At 58.0% G+C, this 19,919-nt stretch overlaps 1 protein-coding gene across 7 annotated transcripts in view; it reads left to right on the top strand.

The window, feature by feature from the left end:
- Nucleotides 1-19,919, top strand: part of SPNS2 (sphingolipid transporter 2) — a 39,652-nt gene that overhangs the window by 2,704 nt on the left and 17,029 nt on the right. For 6 of the 7 annotated variants that reach the window (XR_004266178.1, XR_004266177.1, XM_032271705.1 and 3 more), the window contains exon 2: nt 11,691-11,756. The exons of the other annotated variant lie outside the window; for it this stretch is intronic. Coding sequence is in view for 4 of the 6 variants with exons in the window: in XM_032271705.1 (XP_032127596.1) it covers nt 11,691-11,756 (66 nt within the window). In the remaining 2 variants the exon portion in view is untranslated. The remainder of the gene's footprint in view (nt 1-11,690; nt 11,757-19,919) is intronic. 7 annotated transcript variants of the gene reach the window in all.

Raw genomic sequence — 19,919 nt, 5'->3', positions numbered from 1 at the left:
CAGGCGCTGCCCTGCTCCATGTTTGATGTTCGCACCTACCTGGCCCCAGCTCCCCACCAAAGAGTGACGGGAGGACCCACGCTCCTTCTTTAATCTTTAAATGTGTTTGTTCATGGTATAGATCAGCTTTGTCCAAAGGGCATGTAATGTAAACCACATATTCGTTTCAAATTTTCTGGTAGCCGGATTAAAATAGTGCAAGAAATAGGTATGATTAATTCATATTTTATTTAACTCACTATATCCAATATATTTCAACATGTAATCAATATAAAAGTTGTTAGGGCTGGGACGGTGGCTCACGCCTGTAACCCCAGAACTTTGGGAGGCCGAGGAGGGTGGATCACTTGAGGTCAGGAGTTTGAGACCAGCTTGGCCAACATGGTGAAACCTCATCTCTACTAAAAATACAAAAATTAGCCGGTCATGGTGGCATGCGCATGTAATCCTTTAGCTGGCTTTATCCTTCCTCACAGTATTTATCACCAACTGATATATATATTTCTGTCAGCCCCACTAAAATATCAGTTCAGTGGCCGGGTGCAGTGGCTCACGCCTTTAATCCCAGCACTTTGGGAGGCCGAGGCGGGCAGATCGCCTGAGGTTGGAAGTTCGAGACCAGCCTGGTCAACATGGCGAAACCCCGTCTCTACTAAAGTAAATACAAAAATTAGCTGAGTGTGGTGGCACATGCCTGTAGTCTCAGCTACTCAGGAGGTTGAGGCAGGAGAATCACTTGAGCCCATGAGGTAGAGGCTGCAGTGAGCCAAGATTGCACCACTGCACTCCAGCCTGGGCTGCAGAGTGAGATTCGCTCTCAAAAAAGAGAAAAGAAAAATGAATAAAAATAAATATGAAGTTGTTAATGGGATAGTTTGCTTTCATTTTCATACAAAGTCTTTGAAACCCAGTGTGCGTGTTTTCCATTCACAGCACACGTCCATGTCATGGTGGCCGGCGGCTACCAGAGTGGACAGTGCAGGTCCAGAGTCTTTGCTGCCAGAGATCGAGGCAAGGGTCTTTGGCTTCCCAGCTGTGTGACCTTGAAGACATCACCTGAGCCTTCTGTGTGATCATTCCCCTCCCGCCTGCCTCTTGGGTTGTGTGGGATAAATGAGCCTGTATCTTCAGCACCTGGGATGGGGCCAGATTCCTAGGAGGGCTTCACGAGCATCAGCTGCCTTCTCGTTCATGCCTCTGCTCAAGCGGGGCCCCTGGCCACGAAGCCCTTCCTGGTTTTTTTTTTGTGGTTGTTCTGTTTATGACAGTCCTTTCTCAGGACACCTTTGCGAGCCCCTCCCTTCTCCACAGGGCTGGTCTCCATCCTGGGAACTCCAGTAGCTTGTGCCGCTGCGAGAGCATTCCCAGCGCCACCCAACCGGTGACCCTGCTAATTACAGCCTCTCCTCCGCCCCATGAGAACCCCCTGAGGGCAGCAGGCCTCGGAGCGGGTGAGGAGGGCCAGGCTCCTGTGCTTCTCTTCTTATTGAGCGCTGCTTCCATTGGATGAAATCGAGGTAGCCCAGAAACCTCCTCTAAGTCCTTCCTTCCACCTCCTTGTGCAGATGGGAACGCGGCCGTTCAGAGAACAAAGACACTTCCCCAAGGTCACATGTGGGGCGGAGCAGGCCACGCCAGCCAGTGCGGCCTCCTCTGCAGCCCCAGGAGCCCCGGTGGAGGTAGGGGCATGCCCCTTGCTTCTGGCCTGGGAACGCAGCTCTGCCGACTCAGGCCAGAGCCCTTTGGGCAGGTGAATTTCAGTTTAATTGAGCCAAGGCAGTTTGAGGTCCCCTAGGCTCCTGTTCCCACAGCCCCTACCAGCCTAGCAGCCATGCACTCCGCATTCAGAGCCCACGCTTGGCTGCCAGGTCAGGAGAAGGAGGGAGTTCCTCAGGCGGGGGGCTCACAGCCCCTCTAACCAGCTCTGCCCCCCTCTGTAAAACAGAAGCAGAACTGCGGGTGTAGGTGGCAATATTTTGCTCCTGGAACAGACCCCACAAGATGGAGCCGGCCCCAGCCTTGTTCATGGTTGGTGAGTGACTACTTGGGAACTGAGATCCTTCCCCAACTTCTCTGGGGTACCTGCTCTCCTTCTGAGACCTATTTATTTTTTTTCCCTTCCATCCAGCCCATGGCAGCCTGGGCACTGGGAGCTGGGCAGAGTGGGGGCTGTTGAGGAAAGGCAGAGCCCTTCCCTGGGGGAGTCGTTTTCTGCCAAAGAAGCTGAGACTCGTATCCATGGCAACTGCTCACTAACACAAACCCAGAAGGAGCGAAGAGCATGGGACCCAGCTGGGAGCATAAGCTGGGAGGGACTGGGGGGCTTCCCCAGAGCCACTGAGCTGGGTGCGGCGGTGGGGGGGTGCCAGGCTGGGGCTCACTCTCCTATTGGCCCATTTTGTGGTCTGTCCTGTTAAGTCTATCCAGAATTAATAGATGGGGAAACTGAGGCCCCAGGGCTTTTACAGCACCACCTGGGTGGATAGGGGCTAACGCAGGCCCTGCCTTGCGGCTCTCTTTTTAGATAAGGATGGCTGCCTTGAGGATATGCAGTGCCCCTGCCTTGCCCTCTTAGGTGGCCTGTCCTGGCCACCACATCTGCACTGTGGGAAACTGCAGCTGAGGCCTGAGGGGCAGGGCATCCAGAGTGCCTGGTTGGCAGGGCCAGCAACCAGGTGGAGCGCTGGGTGGCCTGGAATGCCAGCGCCCTGTGACTAACCGCCTGCTGTCCACTTCCTTGCTCCTGCTTCCTTCTGAAGGCCCTTCTGGCGGGCTCTGCCGGCCCCTCTGGTGCTTTGGGAGGAAGTGCTTTGAAACATACTACCTTGGCCTGGGGCCCTGGGCCAGTGATGGGCCTGGCCTGTGTGTGCGTTTCTCCTTTTGTGGATGAGGTAGGAAGACTGCGGGTCTGCCTGTTCTGAGATGGAGACTGCCCTGCTCAGAGCTGCCCAGAGGAGGAGCTCCTTGTCCCTTCCCCAGATCCTTCTGCAGTAGGAAGTGGCTTTTGTTTCTGCCTGTGGGGGCCTGAAATCTTGAAGGCAGAAGGGGGATGAGAATGGGGGAGGCCAGGAGAACACTGGCCCGATCCCTAGGGGTTCGCGGGCTCCAAATGTCTCCTGGGCTGAGCTCCCTGCTGCTGGCTCTGCCAGCCTTTGCCAGCTTTACTGTGTGACCCGAGGCAAATCCTGGCTGTCTCTGATCCCTGAATGCATGATGGATGATTTTTGTCCCTCTCTTGCACTTGGTCTCAGGAACGCAAGTCTGCTGGTCCCTGGCTCTGCCTGCGCCGCCCTTCCCCAGGACACCCAGATCTGCTTCCTGGAAGTGCAGGAGCCAACTGCAATGTCCCCTGCTGGGTCTCAGCGGCGTCCTCTTTCCAGGATGTCTTCTCCAGTGCTCTGGGCTGAACCAGGCACCACAGCACTATCCCCATGGACGGTCGCCATCCCCCTCCAGCCATGAGGGGCAGAGCCCGCTCACACCTGGGACCCCCGCATGCATGGCAGATGCCCAGGCTTGAGCCCTGTTGCCTGAGTCACAGACTCAGTTGGCTGAGACTTGGTGGGCTCAGTCCTGCCTGACCCGAAGCACATTCTTCTGGGCTGAAAGGGGACTGGTAGGTTTGGACAGCTCAGGTGAAGGGCCAGGCCCTCTGCTGACATCAGGGCTTCTCCGACAGTGGCTGGTGCCGTCTGTCCTGACCAGGGGTCACCGTGAGCCTCAGGTCCTGTGTGTCCAGGAAAGAAATGGGAGGAAGTAGTCGGCGGCAGTCCCCCGTCTACCCCGGCCTCAGCCTGACAATGAGGCTGGCCAACCCCCAAGCTGGGCAGAGCGGCTTTTCTGCCTTCAGGAGGGCACAGTGGCAGCTTTGCCACGTCTCTTCCGCAGATAGGGCACTCGAGGCAAAGGGCTGGCCCAGGTCACACAGGGAGGCCGTGTGAAGCAGAGCGCTGGCCTGCTCTGGGCCGGGTCCTCGCCTGCTGGCTGGGAGGTTGGTGAATGTGGCCATAGGGGAGAAAAGGGTGAGCGCTGGTATGAGAGGGAGAAACAAGCCCGGAACGAGGCAGCAGCCAGAGCTTGGCGGCTGCGGACAGGGGCCTCCCTGCCTCCCACTTGCCTGTGCCCGCTTGGAGCCCTGGCTAGGGTCTCCCTACTCCCGCTCCTAGAGCTGTGAGGTCTTCGTGATCCTTCACTGTCAGGCCTGGGGTTTCTGAAGGAGGCTTCCAGGAGGCAAACAGCAGGGTGAGGCTTTGTAAACTGAAAAGGGCAGTGCCTGGGGAGGGGTGGGCTTACTTGTCGCTCAACTGTTTCTAGCACCCATGTGAGGACAGCCGGCGTGGATGTTGAGGGGTGACTGGTTGCCGCCTTTTGGGGGGCATTAGGGTGCAGGTGGGGAACATAGGCCAGATGTGGGAGCCTGGGGGCCAGCCCGGCCTTGCTCCTGCAGCCTCTGTGTCTCAGTTTCCATCTGAGGTGGGGAGCAGCAGTCCCGGCCTCCTTGGTGACTGAAGCAGCATGCGGGAGAAGGCTGAGGGTTTGTGGGTTCAAGGGGAGATGTTTGGAGGTCTCTTGTCTCTTCCCCACCCCCTTCCCCAGGCCCCTGGCTTAGCCTGTGTCTGCAGGCACACAGCCCACACCCCCATGGGTCATGATAAGGCTGTGGCCACCTTGTCCCTGGCCCCTGGTGGTCTTTGGAGTCCCTGGGCCAGGACAGGGCTGGGGAGGCTGAGCTGGGCAAGGAGTGGCTGTGCAAAGCCCCCAAATTGCTAAGGCAGAGCCTGGTTCCAGTAAAGCTGGCCCCAAATGATAGACTAGAACCACAGGCCAGAGGCCCGGCCGTCTGGCCCCGCCCACTCTGGGCATAGAGACACAGCAGGGAGGAGGGGGGTGCTCTGGGCTCCGGGGGTGGTGTCTCTCTAGAGCTGGTGGGGTCTGCGGGCAGGACTTTTGGGTGGGGAGGGATGTTTCTCCGAGGGGTCAAGGCTCTGGGCTGGGGGCCTCATCCTCGTGGTCCCTGCAGAGACGGTCACTAAGCTGCTCTGCCATTAATGACCCAGATTTGCAGGGTGGCGTGGGGGCAGGGGACTGGCACACGTAGAACAAACCCGATTGAGATTCAGAAATGAGCCCAGCAGGAATGTCTTGGGATTCTGGGCCACTTCTCAAATGGGCAACCTGAGGCTCAGAGTAGGGGCCGGCTGCTCCTGAAGGTCATGCAGCCTCCTCTGGGCAGATGGGGACAGAATCCTGCCCTGTGGAAGCCTGGGGATGGGTAGGAGTGAGTGTGCCCGAGTCCAGGGCACTGGCTCAGGGACGGCCTTGGCCCAGTCCCTAGGCTGGTGGGATGCCGGCGGGGCCCCGCTGTGGCTTCCCAGCCTTAGCCATCCAGCGCCAGGTCAACAGAGCCAGGCTCCCAGGCCCCTGTAATTACCGGGGTGGGAGCTGAGCCGAGCTGAGACGGGGCGGGAGTGAGACTCCCAGTGTGAGCCAGCACTGAGACCTCCACATGGGGACCCAGGTCCCTCTGACAGGGACTGGCCAAGGGCATGAGGGCCCATCCCTTCAGATCCCTAGGCCCTGGGGCGGTTGACATTTATGACATTTGTTGAGTACCTACTGTGTGCCAGGCACTTTTCTAAACACGGTATGTGGATTAAGTGACTTAAACCTCACCACAACCATATGAAATGAAGCAAGTCTTCAAATGGAGCCGTTTTACAGAGGAGGAAATGGGCACAGAGAGGTTATGTCATTTTCCTAAGGTCACACAGCAGAGAAAGTGGGAAAACCAGGACTTAAACCCAGATGTTCCAGTTCTGGAGCCCATGCACTTGAGGATTCAGGTAAACCGCTGCTGGGAGAGGCTCGGGCAGGGTGAAGGTGGGGTGACATTGACCGTGCTTGGGGAAAGCAGGCGCACGTGGGGACAAGCTTCAGCACCAGGTGGCCTGTCTGGGCTGACTAGGAAGGAAGACACCTCAGGGTCACACTGTTGGCATCTTGCATTTGATGCTGGCCTCAGCCGAGGGTTCTCGAGGTCAGTGCGGGCTTCCCCTTACACCTGGGGCTTTCGAGGACTCTGTGATGTCAGCACATTGGGCCTGGCTGGAGGAGGGAGGAGGCGGCCAGGAGTCCTGGAATCTGGGCTTGACTCCTCTGGGGCCCACGGAGGGCCTGGCAGTGATGGGGAATCACTGTGACTGTCTGGGACCCGCCACTGAGTAAGTCAGGGCCAGAGTTCATCCAGTACTGGGGGTGCCCTTGTGGTTACAGGCACCACTTCGCCAAGAGCCTCGGAGGAGAGAGGGCAGGTGTCCCGACAGACGCGACCTTGCATCTGGGCCCTAGAGGGCGAGGCAGCTATTAATGGCTGGAGATGACTGTCTTAGGAAGAGGGTCCGCCTGGCCAAGGCTGGAGGCCTGCAGCCTGCGCCGTGCGGGGTTCCCCGGGGAGCTCTGAGCAGCCGGCCTGGGTTTCCAATCACCCGGCCAGTGCATTTGTAGGTACCTTCGTCCCACATCTAGAGACGGTGGCTCCGCGGGCTTGCGGCGGGCCCCAGGAAGCTGTATTTAATAAGCACCCTCTCTAGAGGTGGCTGGGCTTCTCAGGCAAGTTTGGGCCCACTGATCTGCCTGGTCTCTGCATTTCACAAGAAGAAGGAGGGGTCCAGGGAGGTGGAGAGGCATGGCTAGTGGCACTCCCCTTGGCCGGAATCAGGGGCCGCGTGTGTGTGTGTGTGGTGGGCACTGTGGCTGGGAGAAGAGCTGGCTTAGGGCCAGATCGTGGAGACCTCAAATGCTAGAAGTCTGGGCAGCTTCGTGTGAGTGGGCAGCCGTGCCCGTGGAGGAGCGCCTGGCATAAAGCAGTTGGCCGATATGCATGGATGTGAGTGTGATCCTCGTTGTCGGTACCATTACTGAACCAGGGTCGTGGGCCAGTGAGCCCTGAAGGACTGATGGGCGATTCTGAGGCCTGGCCAGAGGTGACAGCCAGTGGGCCACAGCGCTAGCTCCTTGAGTCCAGGAACGCTCTTGTGGCCTCTGGAGCCCGAGGCCAGGACCTAGAACCCAGTAGGAGATTCATAAGAGCTTGTGAGGTCAGGCAGCAGGAGGGAGGCAGGGGTTGGAGGCAGGGAGCCCAGGGAGGAGGCCGGGTGACGAAGCAGATGGAGAATAAATGAGGACATGCTCATGGGGTGGAGGGACCCTGACTCTCAGGGTCCTGCAGTGTCTCAGGGAATGGAGACCCAGTGGTGAGCTGGGGGATCAGAGTCAGGGGTCTGGGAAATGGGGATGAGAGCATCTGGGGGTTGAGTCTCCAGGAAGTGGCTGGTTTCAGAGGCAGAAATCGGGTGAGGATATTGAGTTGGGAAGGGGAAAGAACTCTGAAGATTTCTCAGCCGAGTGTGGTGGTACGCGCCTGTGATCCCAGCTACTCAGGAGGCTGAAGCAGGAGGATGGCTGGAGCCCAAAAGGCCGAGGCTGCAGTGAGCTGGGATTGTGTCGCTGCACCTTAGCCTGGGTCAGAGAGCAAGACCCTGCTCAACGCGACAACAAATGCCATCGCCTGTGAAAGGAGGAGAGGGAAGGAGCTGCTGGCAGAGGGGACAAGGCAGCTGTTCTCACCACCAGGACGAGGGAGGTATGGGCGGTGTGTGGGCTGCTGTGCAGGAGCTGGAAGCCAGGGAGAGGCTGAACGCACTGGCCCAAGCCAAGGAGTGGCCCAGTGCCACATCCCTGCCAGGTGACAGAGACAGTTGGCCCAGAGTAGGGGACACCTCCCGGGGCTTGGGAGAGGCGTAACTGTTGTCCGTGGATGAGAAGACTCAGGCACTGCCGTTTTCTTGGGTGATGAGGACCCTGTGGCCAGGGGACGATTCTGGCTGTGGATTTGGGGTGCTGCCTGGAGAGGCCCGCACTGTGGCTGTGCTGGCTGGGGTCTGCATCTGGGGTGGGAACCCCCCTTGCCTGTTCTGGAGCTGGCGAGGCGGGCTTGGCCCCGAGCTGTGGAAGGCTGCTCCTGGGCGTGAGGCCCGTCCTGTGACCCACCAAACCTCAGCCTCCAGGAAAGAGGCTAAAAATAAGGCTGTGGTGCAGAAGGGAGGGTGCTGGGGCCCAGAGGAAAATCTGAGGCGACGTCCGAGCTGCTGTGACACACGCTTCCCGTGCCAGCGGCCAGCGGGATCTTACCCTCCTGCGGCTGAGGCTGCTTCCAGGCCTGGAAGAGGGAAAGCAAGCCAGAAAGGCTGAGACCGGGTCCGACCTTGGGCCTCGCAGCCTGCAGGAAGCCCTGCTCCCTGGGAAGGCTCTCTCTGGTCTTTTTCCTGGAGCTTGGCCTTGGACCCAAGGCTGGGCTCTGGGGAGTGGTGGGGTGGGGACAGGCTGTGTTATCCACAGCTTCCTGTGTCCTGGGAACTGCTCAGGACTTCCCAGAGACCTTAGGTGCCCATCTGGATGTGGAGGAATGTTCCTCCCTCTACCAGGAGCTCTATGTGGTAGAGGAAGTCAGGGGAGGCTTCCCGGAGGCAGAGGCAAATGCTGGACCTTGAAGTCATCGGGTGGGGAAGTGTGCAGTTGGATGGCTGGCATGTGCTGCAGGGAGGAAACGAGAGTGTTTTGATTTGTCATGCACACAGGACGTGGTCATGATGGCTATATATATATATTTTTGAGGTGGAATCTCGCTCTGTCACCCAGGCTGGAGTGCAGTGGCGTGATCTCGGCTCGCTGCAACCTCTGCCTCCCAGGTTCAAGCGATACTCCTGCCTCAGCTTCCTAAGTGGCTGGGACTACAGGCACCCGCCACCACGCCCAGCTACTTTTCTGTATTTTTAGTAGAGGTGGAGTTTCACCATGTTGGCCAGGCTGGTTTTGAACTCCTGACCTCAGGTGATCCACCTGCCTCGGCCTCCCGAAGTGCTGGGATTACAGGCATGAGCCACCGCATCCGGCCCATAATGGCTATTTAATATGGCCTCCCTCCCAGAAACGGAACCTGCAGTCATACGGACCTATGTCCCTCCCCTGGCCTATGGACGGGGACCCTCCTGCTTCCTCCTGACTCCGCCCATCCTTTTGTCCACCAAACACCAAAATCGTGACAGTCCCTGGTCTGGGTCCTGGAGATGACCTGCCACGGCCCTGCCTTACTTGTGGTCTAGTGGAGGATGAGGCCACATTCACCTATGTGCGAAGTCCCTGTGGGCCATGTGCGTGCTGGGCCCTGGGGGACACCAGCAAACCATGCAGAAGGCAGTGCGGCAGGAGAACAAGCTTTGTTTTTTGGCGGTAGACCTGGCTTCAGATCTCACTCCAAAACAGAATATGCTGGGTGACAAATGACTTCACGTCTCAGAGCCTTGGTTTCTTCCAAAATAAAATGGGATGAGAATCACAAATACCAGCACAGAAAGTGAGGCCAGCATCTGTACCGTCTTCCAAACCTCACACAGTTCCTTGGAACTTTGCAGGCAGCAGTAACTAGTGGCTCTTAGCTCCTGGCCTCAGGAGGTGCTCACACCCATGCTCCTGCGTGCATTCCCCATAGAACTCACTCATGCTAGTGGGCCCAGTGCTAAAATGAGTTTGGACCGGGGACAGTGGAGGAAAGTAACTTACAGAGAGCAGTGGGAGGGGAGCAACCAGGGAAGATGTCCCAGAACATCAGGTGTCTGATCTGGCCTCGAAGGAGTGGCAGGAGTGAGCCCAGTTGATGACGTCATACAAGGATAGAAGAGGAGGTGTGGGCCAGGTGTGGTGGTTCGTGCCTGTAATCCCAGCACTCTGGGAAGCTGAGGCAGGTGGATCACCTGAGGTCAGGAGTTCGAGACCAACCTGGCCAACATGGTGAAACCGCGTCTGTACTAAAAATACAAAAATTGGCTGGGTGTAGTGGCCCGTGCCTCTAATCCCAGCTACTCGGGAGGTTGAGGCAGGAGAATCAGTTGAACCCGGGAGGTGGAGGTTGTAGTGAGCAGAGATTGAGCCACTGCACTCCTGAGAAGGGAGGCCGAGGGCGGGTCTGGCAGGGCCACACCTGCGCCCTATGGTCTGGTGAAAGGCCTGGGGCAGGCACCTCAGAGGTCCCTCTCGCTGGCCCTGCCATCCACAGGCCTAGGACTGGCCCCGGCTTCCACCCTCAAGACAAAGTCACAGCCTGCCTTGGTTATTAAGTCATTAACTGGGCCCCTCACAGTCTCTTCATCCTGGGTAATTATGGTCAATCCACTCAGGGCATTAACAAGGAGGAAACAGCGTCTCGGGGCTGTCAGTCTGCTAGGACATCAGCCCGTGCGGTCCTGCCTTCCAGGAAACCGCTCAGCATCCCAACCTGGGTCTCGGGAGGGATGGTGACATTCCAACCTCCCCAGTCCTTCTGCACCCTCAGTCCCAGCTGCCAGCGGGACCCTCATACAGCGCTCGGAGATTCCACTCTTTCCTGCTTCCCTGGGGTGTGGCTTTGAGCCCATGGCTTAATTTCCTGTGCTCCAGTTTCCTCATCTGTCAACTCGGATATTGGTACCAGCATCTTGGGGCTGAATGAGGATTAAACAGGCATTTAATGGTCAGTTAGGCAAACCATCCTCTGTTGAATGCTCATCATCACCATCATCATCATCATGGAGAGCTCTGCAGTCCCCCAGAGGCCTCTGTCCCTGCCTGGGGAGCCCCCAAGGGCAGGGCCATCTCCTCCTTCCTCCCCTGTCCCTTCTCACTGCAGACGTGCTGTGGTCAGGGGGCCTCTGACCTGTGGCCTGGGTCCTGCTGTCCTGGGAGGGAAGTGCAGATGGGGACCCCAAGGCCTTGCAGGGCTGCAGGTTGTGCTTACTCAGAAGCCCTCGCTGGGTGCTGTGAGGGGTGGAGGGTCCCGGACCCTGCCTTCCTGCCATCAAGCCATGGCTCTGTCAGTCTGTTGGCAGCTGTGGGCGGTTTCTAGGTGGTCCAGCTGTTGCCCCCACCCCATGACATGCAAAGGCCTAAAGTAGTTGGGCTTGGGAGCAGGTTTGGCCTCAGGAATCCACTTCTCCCAAGAAAGCGGGCCTGGAACCCCACCTGCTTCCCTCTGTATCCCCGGACCCTGTGTCTGAAAATGGGGGGGCCCAGTAACACAATCCTGAGAGCAGCGGAGGTGAGAGCATGTGTGTGTGTGCATACGCACCTGTGTGCAGGTGTGTGTGTGTGCACATGTGTGTGTGTGTGAGCATGTGAGCATGTGTGTGCGTGTGGATGTGCTTGTGCGCGTGAGCAGCTGAACCAGAGTGAGTGTGGCTGCTCCCTCCCAGGCCAGAGGGCTCCCTGCAGCTTTCAGGCCCCCCACTGCTCTCGACGTCATGGACCCGGAGGGAAAGGCCCGTGTCTGTCGCACTGATCCAGGCCTGGGCTGCAGGTAGGGAGGAGGCCCAGGCTGGCAGATAGGAGGCATGGTTGCCCATGGGGCAGAATAACCACAGACAAGCCCTGCCTGCCCTGTGACAAGCCCTGTGTCTGCCCCTCGGGCCTTTGCGAATGATGGGGATGGGCTGGGGGCAGGAGGCAAGCCTGGCAAACCTGGGCAGGGTGGAGGTCGAAGCAGAGCAGGAGATATGCAGATGGGCGCAGGCTGGGCCCTGCAGGGCGGGAAAGAGGCTGCGCTGGGCTTGGGGACACCAGGCGTCAGACTCGGCCAGTGAGCACCCTCTGTCTTCCTCCAGGCGTCCTTCTGGACATCCAGCAGCACTTTGGGGTCAAGGACCGAGGCGCCGGCTTGCTGCAGTCAGGTGAGGCCCACCCCCACCTTCCCCCGCCCAGGCGCTGGTGTTGTGGGTCCTGTCCTGTTGGCCGTCCTCTGCCCCCCGCCCCGCCCCGGTCTCTCTGCCGGTGCTGACTCCTGGAAAGAGAGTGGGCTTTGTCCCCCAGTGCCAGTGTTGTCGCCTGCCAATGGCAGCGTGTCTCAGAGCCTCTGCTTCTTTTCTCGTCTAACAAAATGAATAATACCTGCCTGAGGGCAAATATGGGGGTGCAGGTCAAGGGCCAAGGTTGCAGAGGTGACCCTTCCTCTGGGTCCTGGGGCCTCATCGGGACCCAGTGATCCGGGATCCATCCTGACGCTGGTGTAGGGAGCTCCTTAAGTCAGTAAGTTGGGCAATGCCAACAGAGCCATGGTGACCCCGTTTTTATCTCCTGCCCTCCCCCACACTCCTTCCATTACCATCCACCCTGGGAATCACCTCTTAGGTGACAAGCAGGAAACTCCACCTGGTCAGCCTGAGAGCAGTTCCCAAGCCCAGGGCAGGCGCCTGAGAATCGGCCCTGGACTGGCCGTGGGCCTGAGGTTCCCTGCCACCCTCTCCTGCAGGGCCCAGGCTTCTGATGGGCTGCTGGAGAAGGGCCTGAGCCCCCAGCCTGCTGGAAGCTGGGCTGGGACAGTGTGGGAGGCCATGAAGCAGATACGGCAGCCTCCCAGGCCCTCCCTCCGGGAATGTGCCCCCTGCTCCTGCCCTTGCTGAGGCATGGTCCCGTGGGAGCTGGGCTCCTGGCTCCCTGGCCTCATCGGCTGTGCCCTCAGCAGCACCCCTCAGGCCGGGCAGAGACTCCGGCCAGTCCTGCAACCCAGGGCTGGTGCAGGAGGCTGGTCCTGACTCTGCCCTGGGGGTGCTGTGTGGCCCCAGCTTGGGCCCTGCCTTTTCTGGGCCCTTGGCCCCGGAGTCCCTCCGGCTTGGAGGCCCAGCCAGATGTAAGATAAGGTCCCCATGGTCTGCACTCCAGTTGGTGAATGCTTCCCCTCCTGGGCCCTCCTGGGAGGGAGGGGTGGAGAGAGCTGGCTCTGCGCAGGAACCTGCCTGACCTGTCTAAGTGGCATTCCAGTACGCACAATGCCTCCTGAGCTCAGAGTCCTACAGCCACCCACCGCCCCTCTCAGCTGCCCCCAGAGCTCAGATGGGGACTTTAGGGCTCCGAGAGGGGGGATGCAATGGTTCCAGGGCTCACATGAGACTGGCCTATGCTAGGACGGGGCAAGGCTGTGTGGTCCAGTGTCCCCTGTGGGTGTCCAGGTCCCTGCCCTGGCAGACATCACCTCTTCCCAGGCCATGAGCCCAACCCCTCCCCCACCTCTTCCTGGGCCTCCCTGGCTAGGCCAGAATAAGTCTGCCTGCCCTGCCCCCGAGACAGGCTCCTGTGATCCCCTCTGGGCTGTGCACATGCAGTGACCAGCACTTTGGCTGGGAAACAGAGTTCCGGAGTTCCGGGCACACGGGTGCATGGGAAGGAGTGGGCTGCCAAGCTGGTGAGGAAAGGGCGGAGAAGGCCTCAATGCCCAACCCCTGCCCTGCATGGCCCCTGGCTCACTGGGGACCTGGCCTGAGCCCCATCGCCGTCCTGGTCCCGGCCTCACTGCCTCATCTGGAGTAAGGCTTTACCCCAAGCATCCTCCATTTAATGCCCATTGAACATGGTCGGGGCCAGCACAGCCCAGGGTGGGGGAGGGGCGGGAGGTGCGGGGAATGGTAGGGAGGGCCATGGGGCTTGGCTCAAGGCAGCTGTGAGGGCTCCCTGGTTCTTTTTGTGGCTCTGTCCTTGGCTGGCTTCTTGGGCTCATGAAAGAGAATTCACACAGTTCCTATTCATCCCGGTGACCTGCTGGAGGTGGACAAAGCATGCCACGAGTCATCCTGTTTGATTCTTCTGGTAACCCTGCAGGTTCCCTTCATCAGCTTCACTTATCAGATACAGGGACAAAGGCCAAGACAGGGAAGCCACTTGCTTGAGGGCTCACGGTGGACAGCAGCCAGCTGGGAAGAGGGACCTGGCCTCTGCCTCTCCTGCCCACTGGCCTGCATGGTCTGGGTGTCTGGCATCTCAGTGTCCCCAGGGTGGGTGCCTCTGGGCCATGGTGAGAACTCCCAGCATCCTCAGGGACCCTCTAGTCTGTACATGATGGCCCTCACCTGTCACCTGCCCCGGCATAGCTGGGATGGGTCTCCAGGGTGTCCTCACCCCTTCGGCCACCTGAGCCAAGATGCCATTCGAGTAGACCAGGATGTGACTCAGTGGACAACTAGGCAAGTCACCTAATTGGCCTGTGTCCCAGGCATCTGTGCCTTCCCCAAGCCCGATAAGGTCGGAGCCAGGTGGAGGGCGCCAGCCAGGTGTCGGTGCTTGCCCAGATCAAAGGGCCGGGGCTGAGAGCTGGGCTGCCTGCTTATTTGTGGGCACCAGGGGCTGCTGGGCCAGGAGACAGGGAGGGGGTGGCTCAGGGGTAGGCCTGGGCATGCTCCTGCTGCCCCCTCCGGGACCAGGCGTGAAAACTGCTGAGGACCACCCACTTTCAGCAGACCCTTTGCAGATGAGACTGCTGCTGGATCGGGCCTGGCCCTTAAGTTGCCTGCAGGAGTCATAGCTCAGCCTCTGTGAAAGCCCACAGCAGAATTACAGCCCACAGGCCAGGTGCAGTGGCTTATGCCTGTAATCCCAGCACTTTGGGAGGCCGAGTCAGGTGGATCATCTGAGGTCAGGAGTTCGAGACCAGTCTGGCTAACATGGTGAAACCCTGTCTCTACTAAAAATACAAAAATTAGCCAGGTGTGGTGGTTGGCACCTGTAATCCCAGCTACTCAGGAGGCTGAGGCAGAAGAATCACTTCAAGCGGGAGGTGGAGATTACAGTGAACCAAGATCATGCCACTGCACTCCGCCAGGTGACAGAACAAGACTCCATCTCAAAAAAAAAAAAAAAAAAAAAAAAAAGGCTGGGCATGGTGGCTCAGGTCTGCAATCCCAGCGCTTTGGGAGTCCGAGGCGGGCGGATCACAAGGTCAGGAGTGTGAGACCAACTTGGCCAGTATGGTGAAACCCTGTCTCTTACTAAAAAAATACAAAAATTAGCTGGTCCTGGTGGTATGCGTCTGTAATCCCAGCTACTCAGGAGGCTGAGGCAGGAGAATCGCTGGAACCAAGGAGGCAGAGGTTGCAGTGAGCCGAGATTGCACCACCACACTCCAACCCGCGCGACAGAGCGAGACTCCACCCCCAAAAAAAAAAAAAAATTACGGCTCATAGGTTTTGCTGTTTTGGGAAATCAGGAACTGCCATGGCCTATACCTAAAGAGGCAGCTGCCACTGAACCTCCTGCTTGGCAGGCTGTGTGTTGGGCTCTGCCCAGACTCAGTTCCTGCCCTCAGGTAGATTCCCTCTAGCTACGGGGACAGAAAATGTATCATCAAGTCACCACCGGGCACAGGGGGACTAGGGGAGCCTGGTGGATGGCAGAGAGCGTGCGCCCCGCCCTGGCGGGTGGCAGGTGGAGAATGCGTCCTTGAGGGGGAGACATTAGAATGAGGCTTTGAAAAATGAGTTAGAGTTTGTAGTCAGCGTGTGAGATCGACTGAATGTGTGAAGCCCTCCTTTCCCCTCCAAGCTAGATAAAATATGCCAAGAAACATGTTTAAATTACAAAGCTCAGCCTGACAGCTAAAGCTAGCAGGGAAATTCCCAGATGCCAGAAGCAGAGAGATGAACTCAGAAGACGGAGTGGGAGCTAGAATCGAAGCCAAGTGGTGCAGAGTGTTTAGGGACCAGATAAATGTCTTCGAAGCTTGTCGCAGTATTTTTAATATAAACATTTTTATCATAAAAAATTTTAAACATACATAAAAAACAGTGAGAATAGCCCAACCAACTTCCATATAACATGTTGCCCAGATTCAGCAAAGGAACACTAGTCTGGCTCAGCCTCCAGGCCTGGGGCTTCTGCATTCTAATCATGGTGGTTCCGTTTCCAGCCAAGCTCCCTGATTCCAAGCTGTGTCCCCACGCTGGTGGGTAGTTTTCTGGTGAAGTTCCCTTTCAAGAACGGACATTTCCTACCTGGCTCTGGCCTGATGGAGACAGCCTACTTCCAGCCCCTGCTGCATACAGGCCTGGGCCTTCTAATTCCTTCCCCACAGAGGCCCCCTATATTTCCACGGACCCCAGCAGAAGCAAATCCCAGACCATTCCTTAGGGAATTCTTAATGATGCAGAGCCTGCATGGGACACGGGACAATCGCGACTGCAGACAAACTCAAATTCCAAATTAATAGAGCAGGCCGGGTGCGGTGGCTCAGGCCTGTAATCCCAGCACTTTGGGAGGCCAAGGTGGGTGGATCCCGAAGTCAGGAGTTTGAGACCAGCCTGACCAACATGGTGAAACCTTGGCTCTACTAAAAATACAAAAATTAGCCGGGCGTGGTGGTGTACACCTGTAATCCCAGCTACTTGGGAGTCTGAGGCAGGAGAATTGCTTGAACCCAGGAGGCAAAGGTTGCAGTGAGCCGAGATCGCACCATTGCACTCCAGCCTGGGTGACAGAGCGAGACTCCCTCTCAAAAGAAAAAAGAAAGTTAGATCTGAGGAAATCGACGTCAGTGGCACACAGAGAAGGGCGAGGGAGAACGAAGGTTGTTTATGACACTGCCTTACTCAGTGACCTGTGTGGCCCATTGGCCATGGGCTGGTGCATGGGGAGAACAGAGGAGAGAGGCTGGACAGTGGGCAGGGTCTGACTGTGACAGCCTTGAAGGCCAAGATAAGGCATGTGGATTTTGTCTTGGGGCAGTGGGGAGCCAGAGTAGGTTTTGGGGCAGGGCAGGTCCATGTAAGATGTGTGTATCAGGATATTTATTCTGAGATCAAGTGTGGGAAGGGTGGCAGAGGAAGCTGAAGGCTACTTGGCTGGGGTTTGTGGGGTCATGAGGAAGTGCCAGGATGGGGACAGGGGAACGGAGGGAGAGTGGGGACAGGAAGAGCCAGCTCAGACTGAAACCAGACACTGCCTCTGCTTTAGGGAGAGTCTCCTGGCCGTTCTCCCCCCACCACCATCTTTGGCCAGCCTGGCAACTGCCTCCTGCTTCAGCAGACTTGGGTTCTGAAGGCACAGTTGGACAGCTCCTGTGGCTGTTCCTCAAGCCCCCCACACTGTTCAAGAGGTGGCCCCAAAGCCTCATTCACCCTGAGGCCTGAGAGGCCAGCACAGTTTATATCCTGAGTAGAGGAGTCACGGAGGAGGTGGAAGTCTGAGCATGGTGAGCTCTCACGTGCCGATGGGGCCATCTGTCCTCAGCACTCTCCCTCAGCTTGGCCAACCTGGGCTGTCCCTTGGATGGCAGAGCCTGGCCCCACCCCACCCATGCCTCCTGAGCATCCTCCCTGCCCACAGGATGTGGAGGATGGCGAGTCTTCTCCAAATAACAGGTCAGCCATGTAAAAATAGCCGTGGTTCAGTCCAGGCCGAGGCAAGGGCCCAATGCAGGGTCCAAGGCCACAGAGTGGGGGCTCAGGGATCCCCCAAGCTCAACCCTGTCTCTCCTGCTCCAGAACGGTCTTCTGGGGTCACACAGGCCAGGCGTGCCAGGAGGGTGGCTCCCCTCACCATGGACGGGGGTCCAGGGCTGCCCACCAGGACAACGAGTCCCCATGGGGGTTCTGAGCTGTGGGCTGCCATGAGAGGTGGCCAGCACCTGAGGCATGCATCCACCCCCTGTGGCTTTCTGATGGCCTCCTGCCTGAACAGCGAGGGAAGGGAGTGAGGTGCCGGCCCGAGACCCCGAGGCGGGCGGGTTGTTCTGAGTTCTCCCTCCCTCCTGCCCTGGCCCCACCCGCCAGGCCCTGGCTGCCTGCCCTGTCTCTCCATTGTCCCAGACCTGTGGGCTCAGCACACGTGAGCCGAGTGAGGGCTCCCCGCACCCTCCACAGGATGTCCTCCTGTGGAACTGCTGGGAAAGCCGCCCCTGCCAGAACCAGGGGTGGGGCCGCCAGTCTGCCCAGAAAGCTCTCCTCAAACAAACAAAGACCACGGGATTGCGGGGCGGTGGGCAGGGGAAGCTTCTAGCCTGGAGGCCCAGCCAGGCTGGTCTTTATTTTTAGCAGAGCTGCCTGCTGGCCTCTGTGTCCGCATCGGACGAGGTTCACATGGCCGAGTCTTCGCCCATCCTGTCCCTTCTGCAAGGAACGTTCTCTCTGCCCCCTCCCTGTGCCTACCCTGATTGTGTTCAGGCCCCTTCAAGGCTTGTGACCTCCTAGAGGGTCAGGAGCGGTCTTCCCTCCTGTCCATCCCGAGCAGAGGGGAGGGCGGCAATGATGGACCCCACCTCCCCCCGACCCTGGACTGCCTTGTGCCGAGGGAAGGCACTGGGGGCAGGCAACGGTGCGGAGAGTTCCTTCCTCAAGTGCTATCATCTGGGGCCAATTCCTCCACCTCTTGGGGCTTCAGTGACCCCAGCTGTAAGATGGGCATGGACATGGGGAGCTAAGGGCACACAGGTGCTTGGCCAAGTTCATTAGGCTGGGGCTGGTGGGTGGGGCCGGGGTGTGCCTGCCTCTGCCAGGAGTCCACCTGCGGTGCTGGGGGCTTCTGCCCATCTGAGCTAGCAGCCAGAAACCAGGGAGGGGTTGAAAGAGCCAGGAGGGGCCTGCGCTTCCTGCTCCACTGTGGGCAAGATGGGAGAATGGCCCTGACGGCCAGGGTCTGGTCGAGGTCTGGGCCCCGTCCCTCCGACACCTCTTCGCCCACCTGGCGGGGGCTTTTTCAAGTGGCGTTGGGGGCGGTGGTTCTCCGTCGCCTTCTAAACACAAGATGCTGTCCTGCTCTTCAGAGTCCAGTCCTCCCTCCACGGCCTCCCCTCGCGCTGCCTCCTCTTCAGCCTTCTCACACCGTGGCCTGACCTGTCTCCTTGCTGTCTTCAAAGTGCCCTGAGCTTTCTCTGACCTTCGGAACCTCGGCGGGGACCGTCCCGCTTCCCAGCACGGCAGACTGTGGAGTGATTTCGACCAAGGGCTCTGGAGTCTGCCAAATTGGGGTTTGAATTCTGGCCCAGCCACACACTAGCCGTGTGACGTCACTTCTTTTGGCCTGTATTATCTCCTCTGTCACATGAAGAGGACAGAATGAAGCGAGGTCGTCTGTGCGTATGTCGAGGCTGCATGCCTGGGCGTTCCTGTAACAAGTGCCCCATGAATAATAAGCGCAGTTATTACGAGCACTAAGCTTTATGCTTCATCCACCATTATCTGGCGTTGCTGGTAAGATCTGAAGTTTACATTTCAGTGTATATCACTGATGTTAAGTGTTCTTGTAATGGTAAACTCCTGTGCATGCTTCAGCACCCAGCTTTGACACCGCCACCTCCAGGAAGCCTCTCTTCATTATCCTGGCAGGATTTGGAGCTCCTTGCTGGTTGCTCAGCATAGGTTGTCCTTAAACGGGGCAACTGATGAACAGGATCTGCCCCTGGCCAGACACGGGGCACCTCCTCTTCTGCTTCTGTCTACTCCCCACCTGGCACAGACAGGCACAGGGAGAGCAGCTCTTCCTCCTCCCACTAATGTGTGTGAGTCCTGATGTGACTGGAAATCTCCCTCCTGCCCACGTTCTGATCTGATCTCAGGCAGGTCCTTGGAGGCAGGCCCAGCAGGAAAAATTCTTTTTCTAGATGTGAGGAAATAATTTCTGCCTTGACTAATTTAAACAAGGGCCCAGTGTTGACCAAGGCTGGCCTGCTCTGGGCAGGGTGTGGCATTAAGTACCTCCTCGCATGCGCTAGCCAGTACCCAGACCAACCCTGGAGAGTTGCTATTTTTACCCTCATTTTACAGATGAGGATGTTGGCATGTTGGCGCTGGCTCAGACGGGCTCATGAGAGTCAATTGTTGACATTTCAGGAATGGTGTATGAGCTGGTGGTTAAATACAACCATTGTTAATAACTAAATAGTATCAACTTACAATTAAATAATTAGAAACGGGGGCCGGGCACAGTGGCAGTGGCTCACACCTATAATCCCAGCACTTTGAGAGGCCAGGGTGAGCGGATCACCTGAGGTCAGGGCTTTGAGACTAACCTGACCAACATGGTGAAACCCCGTCTCTACTAAAAACATAAAATTAGCCAGGTGTGGCAGTCCCCGC

Source organism: Sapajus apella, unplaced genomic scaffold (assembly GCF_009761245.1).
Source record: "Sapajus apella isolate SASKATOON/1434 unplaced genomic scaffold, GSC_monkey_1.0 scaffold245, whole genome shotgun sequence".
NCBI classification, from domain to species: domain Eukaryota; kingdom Metazoa; phylum Chordata; class Mammalia; order Primates; family Cebidae; genus Sapajus; species Sapajus apella.
The sequence above is the reverse complement of the archived record's forward strand: the minus strand, read 5'-3'. Positions and strand labels throughout refer to the sequence as shown.